At 45.2% G+C, this 16,202-nt stretch overlaps 1 protein-coding gene across 1 annotated transcript in view; it reads right to left on the minus strand.

Annotated features, from left to right (window-relative positions):
• slc5a5 (solute carrier family 5 member 5) overlaps positions 1-16,202 on the minus strand; it is a 96,042-nt gene that overhangs the window by 28,244 nt on the left and 51,596 nt on the right. Inside the window, exons 9-11 of the mRNA XM_063032769.1 lie at positions 13,795-13,907; positions 2,694-2,764; positions 821-907 (exon numbers count right to left, since the gene is read on the minus strand). Of these exons, the coding sequence (XP_062888839.1) occupies positions 821-907; positions 2,694-2,764; positions 13,795-13,907 (271 nt within the window). The remainder of the gene's footprint in view (positions 1-820; positions 908-2,693; positions 2,765-13,794; positions 13,908-16,202) is intronic.

Consider the following 16,202-nt stretch of genomic DNA (forward strand, 5'->3'; position numbering starts at 1 on the left):
AAGGTTTCCATGTTTTAGTAAAGATAGAGTGGGAGGTGAAGGTTGTGGGGGGGTTGGGGGTTAAGTTGCAATATCAATATCAAAGATGCACTTAGAGGGGATATAACAGCAGACTCATTCACAGAGTCTTTAAGGGTAGCACTCAAAGATAAGAAATTTGCAATCATTCTGATGGGATTATACTCTCAACACCCCAATAGCCCACTGGAAAATTGAGGAACTTCTGGCCACAGGCCTGTACTCGTGATGTTCTGCAGGGTCTTGTACTGGGATCTCAGTTGCCTGCATATTTGGATAGTTTAGATTCCCAAAGATACAACAAGATATCGATCAGTTGCATACAAGGGCAGAGAAATGGCAGATGGAGTTTAATTCAGCCAAATGAGAGGAGCTATATTGTAGGAGATCAAATGTAAAGAGTAAAATATTAAGGGCAAGACCCTTAACCGTGTTGATGTGCAAAGAGATCAAGTACATAGCTCCTTGAAGGTGGCGACACAGTTGATCAGGTGAGTAAAGAAGGCTTATGGTATAGTTGCCTATATTAGTTGAGGCATTGAGTTGAAGAGTTAGAAAGTTATGTTGCAAATGTTAGACTACATCTGGAGTATTACATTCAATTCTAATTGTCCCATTATGGAAAGGATAGGGAAGCATTGCACTGGGTGCAGAAGAGATTCACCAAGATGCTACCTGGATTGGAGGACATGCTTTACGTACTCTCTGTTTTATCCCTTCTCTTTGTTTTTATTTTTCTGCTTCTGCCCCCATTACCCATCCAGGTGACCCTCTCATCCCTTCTCTTCTCCTCTGTACTTACAGTGGTGTTGGCAGCAGGTAGAAATATTCCAAGGATGAAGACCCCCAGCAAGGGATTACTGATCACGCTCATCACTGTGAAGGAACCCTAGAATGAAGGTGAAATATTTTAGTTAATCTTATACAAAGACTAACCTGACAAAGTTAACATTTGGCACTCATGTAAAACAAAATATATATTTGTCATGGTATAGAGGAAGCTGTTCAACCCATCAAGTCTATGCTAGCTCTCAGGGCATTCCCATTAATCACTGCCCTACTCCCTGTTGGTTCCCCATGACCTATACTCTCTCATATGTCCACCAACTCGCCACTATTCTCCAAACTACCTCGTATACTGGGACCAACTGACAGTGGTCAGTCAACCTACTGGTCAACATGTCTTTGGGATGTGGATTAAGCATGGAGATGAGTGTGGTTGGGATGTACCAGCGTCACTGGAACTCTGAGACAGCAGTGCTTCTGTCGCAGCTAAACTCAGTCTTTCCCCAATAGTGGAGGACATCACAACAAAATCAAGTCTTTCTCAAACAGTGGGAGGCATCACAAGTAAAATTGGTCCTTCCCCAGTGGTGGTGGGCTTCAGAACTAAACCATGTCTTTTGCCAATGGTGAAGTTCATCACAACTAAATCTTCCTCAATGGTGGGGTCATCACAAGAGAACAGGCCATTCTCCAATGGGGGTGCACCACAGCTAAATCAAGTCCGTCCCCAAGAGTGGGGAGGGATCATCACAGCTAAACCAGGTTTTCAGCAATGATGGTAGCTAAATGAGGTCCTTCCACAACAGTTGGGGTCATCATAACTAAACTTGGTCCTTCCCCAGTGCTCGGGGCTCACAACTAAACCAAGTCCTTCCACAATGTATGGGGCATCAAAGTTAAACCAGTTTCAACCAGTTCCTTCCACAAATGTTAGAGGCATCACAGCTAATCCAAGTCCTTCCCCAGTGGTGGGGGGCATAACAGCCGAATGAGGTCCTTCCACACTTGTTGGGGGTATCACAGTTAAACCAGGTCGTTCCACAACAGCAGGGGAGCATCACTCTTAAACCAGGTCCTTCCACAACAGGGGTGAGTATAACTCCTAAACCAGGTCCTTCATTAATGGAGGGATTCATCACAGAAATACCAGAGCCTACCCAAATGATGAGGGGCATCACAGCTAAACCAGGCTCTTCCACAACAGGGGGCAATCATAGCTAACTAGGCCCTTCCTTCATCTACACTAAACTCTGTCCTTTCCTCAGTCACGCCTAGATTCTGTGACCTCTCAAACAGGAAGTCTCTGGCTGGGTTCAGGAGTGCGCACACCCAGAACGGGAAGCAAAGGTAACCAATAGCACCCAAGCAGAGCATTATTTCCACACAGATCAAAGATTCAGCCGAAGATCTTTCTGCATTTGTTGATGTTTCAGGAAAATTCAGTCCCATTTCAGGGTTTTGTCCCAATACATCAACAATTTATTTTCCCACACAGATGTGGCTTGGCACATTGTCTCCTCCAGCAGGTTATTTGTTGCCTGTTTGGAAGTCTGTAAAACAACATTTGGATCCAAAGGTCTGATGAATAAATTACTGATCTCCGTAGACCTGGCTATGAAATTACTCAAATAACTTGAAAACCCAGTCAGTTCCCCACAACAAACTTGCCATCCAGGTTCGCTCTGGGTCTCAATGTACCTGTGGTCCCAGACCATCAGGAAGTAAATGTCATTTAGAAGCAAGGACCACTGAGGCACTGGAGCACGGTCTTGGGGAAATGGATCCATAACTCAGCTGGAAAAATGGAAAGGTTGAGCAGAGAGCTGTTCGATTGTCTGTCCTAAATCTGAGCCCAGAGCCACCCCAACATGGAAATGTGGCCAACATACCTGTAGAACGCCCCCTTCAAGGAGAGAGGCTAGAGCAGCAAATATGATGCAAGCCAAACCGTAAAACAAGGCTGTAAAGAAACAGAGAGGATGATTTCAGCAGCCCTCCCAGGCCTCGGTAAAATCACTAGGAATGTCAGCCACTGACTCACCTGACAAACATGAGCAAACCATCTAATAGGCAGTTTGAAGGAGTATGTCAAAGGAGTGAGGGGAGAAAGGATTCAGAGTGTACAGGAGGGAGGAAGGGAGGAGAGGCAGATGAAGGAGGGGTGAGGGGTGAGAAGAGGGGATGAGGGGAGGGAGATGTACATGAGTGGAGAGAAGAGGGGATGAGGAGGGAGGAGGATAGAGAAAGAGGAGGGTGATGAGGAGAGAGGAAAAGTACAATTGGGAGGCGAGGATGAGGGAGGGACGAGGGAGATGAGGGGACAGAGGAAGTGCTGAGAGGAGGGAGCAGAATGATGAAGGGAGGGAGGAAAGGATGAGGGAATGAGGAAAGGGGAAGGCGATGAGGGAAAAGGAGGGGCTGAGGGGAGGGAGGAGGGATGAAAGAAGGGAGGAGGATCTGAGGTGAGGGAGAGAAGGGTAGGAGGAGATATTACAGAGGGAGCAGGGGATGATGGGAGAGGAGTGGATGAGCAGAGAGAGAGAAAGGGATGAGAGGAGGCGGGAGGGAGGAGGGGAAAGGGAAGGGAGAAGATGGGGAGGGAGGAGTGTATAATTGGAAAGAGGAAGGGATGAATGGATTGAGGAGGGAAGAGGGAATGAGGGAGGAAGGAAGGGATGAGGGAAGGAGGGAATAATGGAGAGAGGAAGGGATGACAGGGAGGAAGGGATGAGGGAGAAAGGAAATGAGCAGCTTGAGGAAGGGTTGAAAGAAGGGATGAGGGCATGAGGGAGGAAGGAGGGGATGGGAAGGCAGAGGTGAGGAGAGGGAGGGGATAAGAAAAGGAGGAGGGGATGAGGGGAGGGAGGAGGAGATGAAGGTCGAAGAACGGGAGGTTTGAGAGGATGTGGGAGGGAGGTGGTTATGAGGGAGGGAGGAGGGTATGAGGGGAGGAAGGATAAGCTGAGGGAGGTATAAAATTATAAGGGGGAGGAAGAGATGAGGAAAGGGAGGAGGAGATGGGGAGGGAAGATGGGATGAAGAGGAAGGAAGGGATGAAGGGATGTTGGAAGGTAATGGGGAGGGAATAGGGAGAAGAGGGGAGGGAGTAGGGAGATGAGGGGACGGAGGATGTATTCAGTGATGGAGTAGGGGTAAAGAGGAGGAGGGGATAAAAAGAGGGCTAAGGCAATGACAGGAGGGAGGAGAAGGAGGAAGGTTTGAGGGAGGAAAGAGGGGGATAAGGGGGAAGATGAAGGGGATGAGGGAAGAGAAGTGGGAGGTGGAAGACAATGGCAGTGAAGTTTGAGGTGTCGGGGTCATGAAGTGTGTGAAGTTACCATAACTAGAGAGAGGGTTCTTGAGAAATTGAAAGGTCTGAAGGTAGATAAGTCACTCGGACCAGATGGTGTACTCTGTAGAGTTCTGAAAGAGATTGCTGAAGAGATTGTGGAGGCATTAATAATGATCTTTCAAGAATCACTAAATTCTGGAATGGTTCTGGATGACGGAAAATTGCAAATGTTGCTCTACTCTTCAAGAAGGGAGAGATGCAGAAGAAAGAATGGGGAAGGCGTTGGAGTTGACTGTTAAAGAAGTGGTTTTGGCATATTGGAGGCATATGATATAATAGGTTCTAGTCAGCGTAGTTTATCCAGGGAAAATCTTACCTGACAAATCTGTTGGAATTCTTTGAAGAAATAACAAGCAGCATTGACAAAGGAGAATCGATTGATGTTGTGTATTTGGATTTTCAGAAGGCCTTTGAGAACGTGCCACACATGAGGCTGCTTAACAAGCAATGTGCTCATGGTATAACAGGACAGATTCTAGCATGGATAAAACAGTGGCTGATTGGCAAGAGGCAGAGAGTGGAAATACAGGGAGCCTTTTCTTGTTTGCTGCCACTGAATAGTGGTGTTCTTCAGCGGTCTGTGTTGGGACTGATTCTTTTTATGTCATTGGATGATAGAATTGATGGCTTTGTTGCAAAGTTTGTAGACGATACAGGTAGTTTTGAGGAAGTAGAGAGGCTACAGAAGGACTTAAACAGATTAGCAGAATGGGCAAAGAAGTGGAAGATGGAACACAGTGTCATGAAGTTTATGGTCATGCACTTTAGTAGAAGAAATGAAAAGGTTGGCAGCATCTATGGAAAAGAGTAAACAGATGAAAGATTCGAAGAGAGACAGCTTCACACAAGTCGGGGAGAATATTTTAAGAAAGGAGCGATCATGGGACTCAGCGCGTTAGCGGTGGACCAATCAATTCGCGATTCATTAGCAAGAGCAAATAAGAGTAAAGCAGGGTCAAAGCAGAGCGGCCATTAGCTGAAGACATGGTGCAGGGGGGAGGGCTTCAGATTTATAGATAATTGGGCAGTTTTCCAGGGAAGGTGGGACCTGTTCCAGCAGGACGGTCTACATCTGAACTGGAGGGGGACAAATATTCTTGCAGGTAGATTTGCTAGAGAGGTTCCGGTGGATTTAAACTAGATACGAGGGGGGAGGGGAACCAGAGTGTAGAAACAGAGGTAGGGAAGAAGGAAGTAAAAGAAAATAGTAAAGTTGTTTGCACCGTTAGTGATAAACAGAGAGTAAGAGGTGGAAAATTTCTTAAATGCATTTATTTTAATGCTAGGAGCATTATAAGAAAGGTGGAGGAGCTTAAGGCATGGATTGATACCTGGAGGTATGATGTGGTAGCTATTAGTGAAACATGGTTACAGGAGGGGTGTGATTGGCAACTAAATATTCCTGGATTTAATTGCTTCAGGTGTGATAGAATGGGAGGGACAAGAGGGAGAGGTGTTGCATTGCTTGTCAGAGAAAATATTACAGCGGTGCTCTGGCAGGATAGATTAGAGGGCTCATCTAAGGTAGCTATTTGGGTGGAATTGAGGAATGGGAAAGGTGCAGTAACTCTTATGGGGGTGTATTATAGACCACCAAATGGGGAGCGAGAATTGGAGGAGCAAATTTGTAGGGAGATAGCAGGTATTTGTAGTAAGCACAAGGTTGTGATTGTGGGAGATTTTAATTTTTCCCACATAGACTGGGAAGCCCATACTGTAAAAGGGCTGGATAGTTTGGAGTTTGTAAAATGTGTGCAGGATAGTTTTTTGCAGCAATACATAGAGGTACCAACTAGAGAAGGGGCAGTGTTGGATCTCCTGTCAGGGAATGAGATAGGTCAAGTGACGGAGGTTTGTGTTGGGGAGCACTTTAGGTCCAGTGATCACAATGCCATTAGTTTCAATATAATTATGGAGAAGGATAGGTCTGGACCCAGGGTTGAGATTCTTGATTAGAGAAGGCTAACTTTGAGGAGATGCGAAAGGATTTAGAAGGAGTGGATTGGGACAATTTGTTTTATGGGAAGAATGTAATAGAGAAACGGAGGTCATTTATAGGTGAAATTTTGAGAGTACAGCATCTTTATGTTCCTGTTAGGATGAAAGGAAAGGTTAAAAGTTTGAGAGAGCCATGATTTTCAAGGGATATTGGAAACTTGGTTCGGGAAAAGAGAGATATCTACAATAAATATAGGCAGCATGAAGTAAGTGAGGTGCTCATGGAATATAAAGAATGTAAAAAGAATCTTAAGAAAGAAATTAGAAAAGTTAAAAGAAGATATGAGGTTGCTTTGGCAAGTAAGGTGAAAATAAATCCCGAGGGTTTCTACCGTTATATTAATAACAAAAGGACAGTGAAAGATAAAATTGGTCCCTTAGAGAATCAAAGTGGACAGCTATGTGTGGAGCCAAAAAAGATGGGGGAGATTCTGAACAATTTCTTTTCTTCGGTATTCACTAAGGAGAAGGATATTGAATTGGGTAAGATAAGAGAAACAGGTAGAGAAGTTATGGAAACACTAATGATTAAAGAAGAGGAAGTACTGGAGCTTTTAAGGAATATAAAAGTGGATAAGTCTCCGGGTCCTGACAGAATATTCCCTAGGACCTTGAGGGAAGTTAGTGTGGAAATAGCAGGGGCTCTGACAGAAATATTTCAAATGTCATTAGAAATGGGGATGGTGCCGGAGGATTGGCATATTGCTCATGTTGTTCCATTGTTTAAAAAGGGTTCTAAGAGTAAACCTGGCAATTATCAGCCTGTGAGTTTGACGTCAGTGGTGGGTAAATTGATGGAAAGTATTCTTAGGGATGGTATATATAATTATCAGTATAGACGGGATCTGATTAGGTACAGTCAACATGGACTTGTGCGTGGAAGGTCATGTTTGACAAATCTTATTAAACTTTTTGAAGAGATTACTAGGAAAGTTGACGAGGGTAAAGCGGTGGATATTGTCTATATGGACTTCAGTAAGGCCTTTGACAAGATCCCACACGGAAGCTTAGTTAGGAAGGTTCAATCGTTAGGTATTAATATTGAAGTAGTAAAATGGATTCAGCAGTGGCTGGATGGGAGACACCAGAGAGTAGTGGTGGATAACTGTTTGCCAGATTGGAGGTCAATGACTAGTGGTGTGCCTCAGGGATCTGTACTGGGTCCAATGTTGTTTGTCATATATATTAATGATCTGGATGATGGGATGGTAAATTGGATTAGTAAATATGCAGATGATACTAAGATATCATGTGGCCAAGTGGTTAAGGCTTTGGACTAGCTACCTGAAAGTCGTGAGTTCGAGCCTCAGCCAAGGGAACGTTTTGTCCTTGAGCAAGGCACTTAATCACACATTGCTCTGCGACGACACTGGTGCCAAGCTGTGTGGGTCCTAATGCCGTTCCCTTGGAAGAGACTAATGCCCTTCCCTTGGACGAGGGGAGATTGCAGCATGGGCAACTGCTGGTCTTCCATACAGCCTTGCCCAGGCCTGTACCCTGGAGAGTGAAGACTTTCCAGGTGCAGATCCATGGTCTCGCAAGACTAACGGATACTACGATAGGTGGATTTGTGGATAATGAAGTAGGTTTTCAAAGCTTGCAGGGAGATTTATGCCAGTTAGAAGAGTGGCTGAAAGATGGCAGATGGAGTTTAATGCTGATAAATGTGAGGTGTTACATTTTGGTAGGACTAATCAAAATAGGACATACATGGTAAATGGTAGGGCATTGAAAAATGCAGTAGAACAGAGGGATCTAGGAATAATGGTGCATAGTTCCCTGAAGGTGGAATCTCATGTGGATAGGGTGGTGAAGAAAGCTTTTTGTATGCTGGCCTTTATTAATCAGAGCATTGAGTATAGGAGTTGGGATGTAATGTTGAAATTGTATAAGGCATTGGTGAGGCCAAATTTGGAGTATTGTGTACAGTTTTGGTCTCTGAATTATAGGAAAGATGTCAACAAAATAGAGAGAGTACAGTGAAAATTTACTAGAATGTTACCTGGGTTTCATCACCTAAATTACAGAGAAAGGTTGAACAACTTGGGTCATTGTTCTTTGGAACGTAGAAGGTTGAGGGGGGACTTGATAGAGGTATTTAAAATTATGAGGGGGATAGATAGATTTGATGTGGATAGGCTTTTTCCATTGAGAGTTGGGGAGATTCAGACAGGAGGACATGAGTTGAGAGTTAAAGGGCAAAAGTTTGGGGGTAACATGAGGGGGAACTTCTTTACTCAGAGAGTGGTAGCTGTGTGGAACGAGCTTCCAGCAGAAGTGGTAGAGGCATGTTTGATGTTGTTTCTTAAAGTTAAATTGGACAACTATATGGACAGGAAAGGAATGGAGGGTTATGGGCTGAGTGCAGGTTTGTGGGATTAGGTGAGAATAAGAGTTCATCACGGACTAGAAGGGCCGGGATGGACTGTTTCCGTGCTGTTATTGTTATATGGTTATATGGTATATAGTAAGTAAGGCTTTTAGAAACATTTTTTATAGGCATCCGCTAGCCTCATGAGACCATGGATTTGCGCCTTGGAAGGTTTCCAGGGTGCAGGCCTGGGCAAGATTGTATGGAAGACCAGCAGTTGCCCATGCTGCAAGTCTCCCCTCTCCACACCACCAATGTTGTCCAAGGGAAGGGCATTAGGACACATATTGCTTGGCACCAGTGTCGTCGCAGAGCAATGTGTGGTTAAGTGCCTTGCTCAAGGACGCAACACGCTGCCTCAGCTGAGGCTCGAACTAATGACCTTCAGATCACTAGACCGACGCCTTAACCATGGCCACACGCCAACACATTAGAAACATAGAAGTATAGAACACCTACAGCACAATACAAGACATTCGGCCGACAAAGCTGTGCCAAACATGTCCTTGCCTTAGAACTACCTAGGCTTACCCATAGCCCTCTATTTTTCTAAGCTCCATGTACCTATCCAGGAGTCACTTAAAAGACCCTATCGTTTCCACCTCCACCGCTGCCGCCAGCAGCCCATTCCACACACTCACCGTTCTCTGTGTAAAAAACATACCCCTCTACACCTATTTCCAGGAACCTTAAAACTATGCCCTTTTGTGCTATCCATTTCAGCCCTGGGAAAAAGCCTCTGACTATCCACACGATCAATGCCTCTCATCATCTTATACACCTCTATCATGTCACCTCTCATCCTCCGTCGCTCCAAGGAGAAAAGACTGAGTTCACTCATCCTGTTCTCAAAAGGCATGCTCCCCAATCCAGGCAACATCCTTGTAAATCTCTTCTGCACCCTTTCAATGGTTTCCACATCCTTCCTGTAGTGAGGCAACCAGAACTGAGCACAGTACTCCAAGTGGGGTCTGACCAGGGTCCTATATAGCTGCAACATTACCCCTCGGCTCTTAAACTCAATCCCATGGTTTATGAAGGCCAATGCACCGTATGCCTTCTTAAACAGGGAGTCAACCTGTGTAGCCTTCATCTGTACTAGGTGCGTTGAGCTGCAGCTCCTTAGGGACCGTGTTAAGGAACTGGAGAGGCAGCTCAATGACCTTCATCAACTTTGGGATTGAGTTCAAGAGCTGAGAGGTAATGTTGCAGCTATATAGGTCCCTGGTCAGACCCCACTTGGAGTACTGTGCTCATTTCTGGTTGCCTCACTGCAGGAAGGATGTGGAAACCATAGAAAGGGTGCAGAGGAGATTTACAAGGATGTTGCCTGGATTGGGGAGCATGCCTTATGAGAATAGGTCGTGTGAACTCGGCCTTTTCTCCTTGGAGCGATGGAGGATAAGAGGTGACTTGATAGAGGTGTGTAAGATAATGAGAGGCATTGATCGTGTGAATAGTCAGAGGCTTTTCCCCAGGGCTGAAATGGATAGCACAAGAGGGCATAGTTTTCGAGGTGCTTGGAAGTTGGTACAGAGGAGATATCAGGGGTAAGTTTTTTACGCAGAGAATGGTAACTGTGTGGAATGGGCTGCCTGCGGTTGCGGTGGAGACGGAAACGATAGGGGCTTTTAAGAGACTCCTGGATGGATACATGGAGCTTAGAAAAAATAGAGGGCTATGGGTAAGCCGAGGTAGTTTGAAGGTAAGGACATGTTCGGCACAGCTTTGTGGGCTGAAGGGCCTGTATTGTGTTGTAGGTTTTCTATGTTTCACTGTTTGTTTGTCACGTGGCACAGGCAGTAATCCTGAGATGACCCTTTGAGGTCCTACTTCTCAACTTCCTTCCTAACTCCCTATAGTCTGTTTTCAGGACCTCCTCCCTATGTCGTTGGTACCAATATGTACCATGTCTTCTGGCTGTTCTCCTTCCCACTTCATGATATCATAGATGCGATCAGAAACATCCCGGACCCTGGCACCTGGGAGGCAATCTACCATCCGCGTTTCTTTACTGCGTCCACAGAATCGCCTGTCTGACCCCCTAACTATAGAGTCCCCTATCATTGCTGCCTTCCTCTTCCTTTCCCTACCCTTCTGAGCCACAGGGCCAGACTCTGTGGCAGAGGCACGACCACTGTTACTTCCCCCAGGTAGGCCGTCCCCCCTAACAGTACTCAAACAGGAGTACTTATTGTTAAGGGGAACAGCCACTGGAGTACTCTCTGGTATCTGTCTCCTGCCCTTCTCTCCTAACTGTTACCATTTATCTGTCTCCCGAGGCCCTGGAATGACAACCTGCCTATAGCTCCTCTCTATCACCTCCTCACTTTCACTGACCAGACAAAGGTGCATCTCCAGTTCCCTAACATGGTCCCTAAGGAGCTGCGGCTCGATGCACCTGGCGCAGATGCGGTTGTCCGGGAATCTGGGAGTCTCCTGGACTTCCTACATCTGACATCGAGCACAGAAAACTGGCCTCACACACATACTTTCTGTCTATATACCACACAGATAACCTACCTCACCTCGACCCTTTATTGCCAAAGCCTTCCTATTCTGTCTCCTTCTACTCTGTCGCCGGCTTCTCCGATGCCCGCTGTATAATTCTGTCTTCTTTTTAAACTCTACTTGCTGTTCTCACTAGTTGACATCCACACGCTTGCACAGTTGTGCCCTGTTCAAACCGCTGAAGAAATAATTGTAGTGGTTGAATAAAAAGTCACTAAATTACAGCTAATTAAATAAAGGGTTGATGTGCTGTATGATGTGGGAGCTGGTGGACTCCATTATGGTTCCTGGTGACCACATCTGCAGCAAGTGTTGTCTGCTTGAGGAACTCAGGCTTAAAGTTGATGGTCTGGAGTCTGAGCTTCAAACACACTGGCACATCAGGGAGGGGGAGAGTTACCTGGATTCTCTGTTTCAGGAGGTAGTCACACCCATTAGATCAGCTGCCTCAAATTCAGTCTGTGATGAGGGACAAGAGGGTGTGACTGCGAGTGAGGCGGGTAGTGGGATCCAAGAGACAGTGCTGGAGGAGCCTCAGCCCTTGAGCTTGTCCATCAGGTCTGAGATTCTTGTTCCCTGTGTGGATGAGACTGGGGGCTGTAGGAAGGATGAGCAACCTAACTGTGGAACTGTAGTTCAGGCAGCCATTCAAGAGGGGGAAAGGAAGAGAAATATAGTGATATTTGGCTAAAGTGAATGTAGGTTCCTTGGAGAATGAGAAGCCAGAATTGGTATTGGGTAATGAGGAAATGGCCGAGGCTTTGAATGACTATTTTGTCAGTCTTCACGGTAGAGGACACATCTAACATGCCAAAGAGAAATGTTATGGATACGATGGGAGGTGAGGACCTGATACAGTAGCGATCACTAAAGAGGTAGTGCTGTGCAAACTTGTGGGCCTGAAGATAAATAAATCCCCTGGTCCCGATCGAATGCATCCCAGAGTAATGAAAGAAATGGCAGGAGTTATAGTAGAGGCTTTGGTGATAATTTACCAAAACTCTGGGCAGGTCCCAGTGGATTGGAAGACAGTGAATGTCACACCACTGTTCAAATAAGGATGTAGGCAAAAGGCAGGTAACTATAGGCCACTTATTTTAACATCAGTAGTTAGGAAAATGCTGGAAGCTATCATGAAAGAAGAAATAGTGAGGCATCTGGAATGAAATGGATCCATCAGGCAGACGCAGCGTGGATTCAGCAAAGGCAGGTCCTGTTTGACAAACTTACTGGAGTTCTTTCTGGATATAATGAGCACAGTGGATGGGGGGGGGGGAACCGATGGACGTTTTTTACTTGGAATTCCAGAAGACATTCGATAAGGTGTCGCACAAAAGACCTAGCCATAAGATATGGATGCATAGAGTTGGGGGTGATGTTTTAGCGTGGATAGAGGATTGGTTAACTAATAGAAAGCAGAGAGTTGGGATACATGGGTGTTACTCTGGTTGGCAATCAGTGGTGAGCGATGTGCCACAGGGGTCAGTGCTGGGCTCGCAACTGTTCACAATATATATTAACGAACTGGAAGAGGGGATCAAGTGTAGTGTATCTAAGTTTGCTGATGATACTAAATTGAGTGGAAAAGCAAATTGTGCAGAAGGTATGGAGAGTCTGCAGAGAGATGTAGATAGGTTAAGTGAGTGGGCAAGGGTCTGGCAGATGGAGTACAATGTTGGTAAATGCGAGGTCTTCCACTTTGGAAGGAAAAATGAAAGAGCAGATTATTATTTAAGTGGTAAAATATTGCAGCATGCTGCTCTGCAGAGGTACTTGGGAGTGCTTGTGCATGAATCACAAAAGGTTGGTTTTCACGTACAGCAGGCTATCAAGAAGGCAAATGGACTGTTGGCCTTCATTGCTAGAGGGACTGAATTTAAGAGCAGGAAGGTTATGCTGCAACTGTACAGGGTACTGGTGAGGCTGCACCTGGAGTGCTGCTTGCAGTTTTGGTCTTCTTACTTGGAGAAGTTCATACCAGCTTTGGAGGTGGTGCAGAGGAGTTTCACCAGGTTGATTCCAGAGATGAGGGGGTTAGTCTGTGAGGAGAGATTGAGTCCCTTAGAAGAATGAGAGGATTTCTTATAGAAACATATAAAATTATGAAAGGGATACAAAAGATAGAGGCAGGAAAGTTGTTTCCACTGTTAGGTAAGACTAGAACTAGGGGACATAGCCTCAAGGTTTGGGGAGTAGATTTAGGATGGAGATGAGGAGGAATTATTTTACCCAGAGAGTGGTGAATCTGTAGAATTCTCTGCCCAATGAAGCAGTGGATGCCTCCTTACTTTTTAAATAAGCCTTCCATGAGGCACCTTATCAAATGGCTTGCTGAAATCCATATACACTACATCTACTCCTCTACCTTCATCAATGTGTTCAGTCACATCCTCAAAAAGGAGAGGAGTGAGGAGAGAGATGAGGGAGTTAGAAGGTGATGATAGGTGGAGGAGGAGATGACGGTGGGATAGAAGGGGAGGAGGTAGGGAGATGGATGATGAGGGGTGAGGATAGAAGGGGAGGAAGAAATTGAAGGAAGGAGATGAAAGGATGGATGGAGGGAAGGGAGAGATAGGAGGGGAAGAGGTGTGAGGGAGCAGAGGGAGGAAGGAGTTTGTGAGGAACTGATCCTGACATCTCTGACAGTGATCTGTTGCTCCTATATCAAAGGCAGGGAAGACAGCTGAGTGAGCAGAAGCAGGAGCTCACTCTTGGTGTGTGATGTTGCAAAGAAGGCACAGTTAGTGTGGGCACTTACAGAGTCCCTTTGATATCAGATCCAATGTCCTTTCAGACAATCTTTTCATCCTGGGTTTAAGGATGTCCTCCAAGGTGACAGCTGCCATGGCGTTAATACTCGTTGAAACTGTGCTGTAAATTAAACAATACTTTAATTTCTAGTTCTCTTGTAGTGTGTCCGCAATTGGAAAAGAGACCTGGTGGAAGGACATTAAAACATTAGACCAAGGGGTGGGGTGTTCCTTTGGGTTTTCTGGAACCCTGGCTGATCTATCACAATGTGGTTTCCTGATGATGTACTTTAGCCGTATACTGAATCACAAATACTGAGCCATAATCTCCCCTGGGAGAACATTCTCAAAGTGACTGAAGAAATTTCTCTTCTTCTTAGACATACCTAGTGATTGAAAGTTGTGCTGCTTGATCCTACACTTTCCAGAAAGGGACAACTCTTCCTTGCCAAATATTTTTAGAATTCTATAAATTTTGATGTGTCTCTTCTTAGTCTTCACAGCTCTGAAGAACAGGGATCCTCATGTACCGTCTAAGTAGTCTCCAGCCCCTTGGTATGAATATAGAATTCACCAACTTCCAGTAATTCCTTCCCCCTCCCTTCCCCTATCCCTATGTCACTCTGCCCCCTCGCCCTGCTGCCTATCACCTCCCTCATGGTTCCGCCTCCTTCCATTGTGTTTTCCCCTATTCCTTCTTCACCTTTCCTGCCTATCACCTCCCTGCTTCCCCTCCCCCACCCCTTTATCTTTCCCCTTACTGGTTTTTCACCTGGAACCTACCAGCCTTCTCCTTCCCACCCTCCCCCCACCTTCTTTATAGGGCCTCTGCCCCTTTCCTCTTCAGTCCTGACGAAGGGTTCCGGCCCGAAACGGTGACCGATCTTTTCCACAGATGCTGCCCAACCTGCTGAGTTCCTCCAGCATGTTGTGAGTGTCACTGAAAGAAGTTAACTTTAGAAAAAATGTTACAGCAGAGAAATGAACAGAATTAATTTGTTCATCATAGAATTAACAGGACCTGACCACCTGCAAGTGTTGGATTGGAGGAAGATACAGAGATAATGTTATCTTCTAAACTTCAATGGATTTTATCATGACTCCTGCAGATTTGATAAGAATAAATGTTACAGTAGTCCACAACATCACAGAGCGAGAGAGATAAAGGGAATTAAAAACCAGCTGACATCACATCAGTAGTAGGGAAGAAGCTGTAATCAATTATTAAACATATAAAGGAAGGGGGCCCTGAAGAAAGAATTTAGGCAGTGAATCTATATCAATGATCTGGATGATAATGTGGTTAACTGAATCAGCAGATCTGTGGATGACACCATGATCTGGGGTGTAGTGGACAGTGAAAAAGGCAATCATGGCTTGTAGCAGGATCTGGAGCAGCGGGACTGAAAAATGGATCATCAAATTTAATGCAAACACATATGAGGTGCTGCACTTTGGTTGGACCAACCAGAGTAGGTCTTACACAGTGAACGGTAGGGCACTGAGTACAATGGGTGAACAAAGGGATTTGGCAATACAGGTGCATAATTTGTTGAAAGTGGTGTCACAGGTAATAAATCTTTTGACATATTGACCTTCATAAATTAAAGTATTGAGTACACAAAATGGGACATTAGGTTGAAGTTGTATAAAATATTGATGAGCCTAATTTGTAGTATTGTGTGCAGTTTTGGTCACCTATCTACAGGAAAGATGTAAACAACGTTCAAAGAATGCAGAGAAAATTTACAAGTATGTTACCAGGTTTGGAGGACCTGAGTTATAAGGAAAGATTGAATAGGTTAGGAGTTTATTCCTTGGAACGTAGAAGATTGGGGAGATTTGACAGAGATTTACACAATTATGAGGGGTATAGATAGGGTAAATGCAAGTAGACTCTTTCATCTGAGGTTGGGTGGGATGACAACCAGAGGTCATGTGTTACAAGTGAAAGATGAAAATTTTAAGGGAACATGAGGGGAAATTTCTTCGCTCAGAGGGTCATAAGAGTGTGGAACGAGCTGCCAGTGGTGCATGCAAACGTGATTTCAAAGTTTATGAGAAGTTCTGATAGTTATGTGGATGGCAATGGTCCTGGTCTAGGTTGATGGGAGTAGGCAGTTTGTATGTTTTTCCACAGACTAGATGAGTCGAAGAGCCTGTTTCTGGACTGTACTTTTCTATGACTCTGTATCTGCATTAACGAGCAGGTGCACAGGGTTACCTAATAAACTGGCCACTGAGAAAACTGGTTGTGTCTGAAAGAGCTGTGACTTGAAGCACCACAGATCACAATCAGTCTGGCAGGATGGCATGGGAGTTGGCATTGCTGGGGGAGGGGGTGAGGAGCTTTGTTTCAACTAGCATAGATTTGAAGGGCCAAATGGTCTTTGCTTCTGTTTCACACATTTTCTAT

This window comes from Mobula hypostoma, chromosome 24 (genome assembly GCF_963921235.1).
Source record: "Mobula hypostoma chromosome 24, sMobHyp1.1, whole genome shotgun sequence".
In the NCBI taxonomy this organism is placed as follows: Eukaryota; Metazoa; Chordata; class Chondrichthyes; order Myliobatiformes; family Myliobatidae; genus Mobula; species Mobula hypostoma.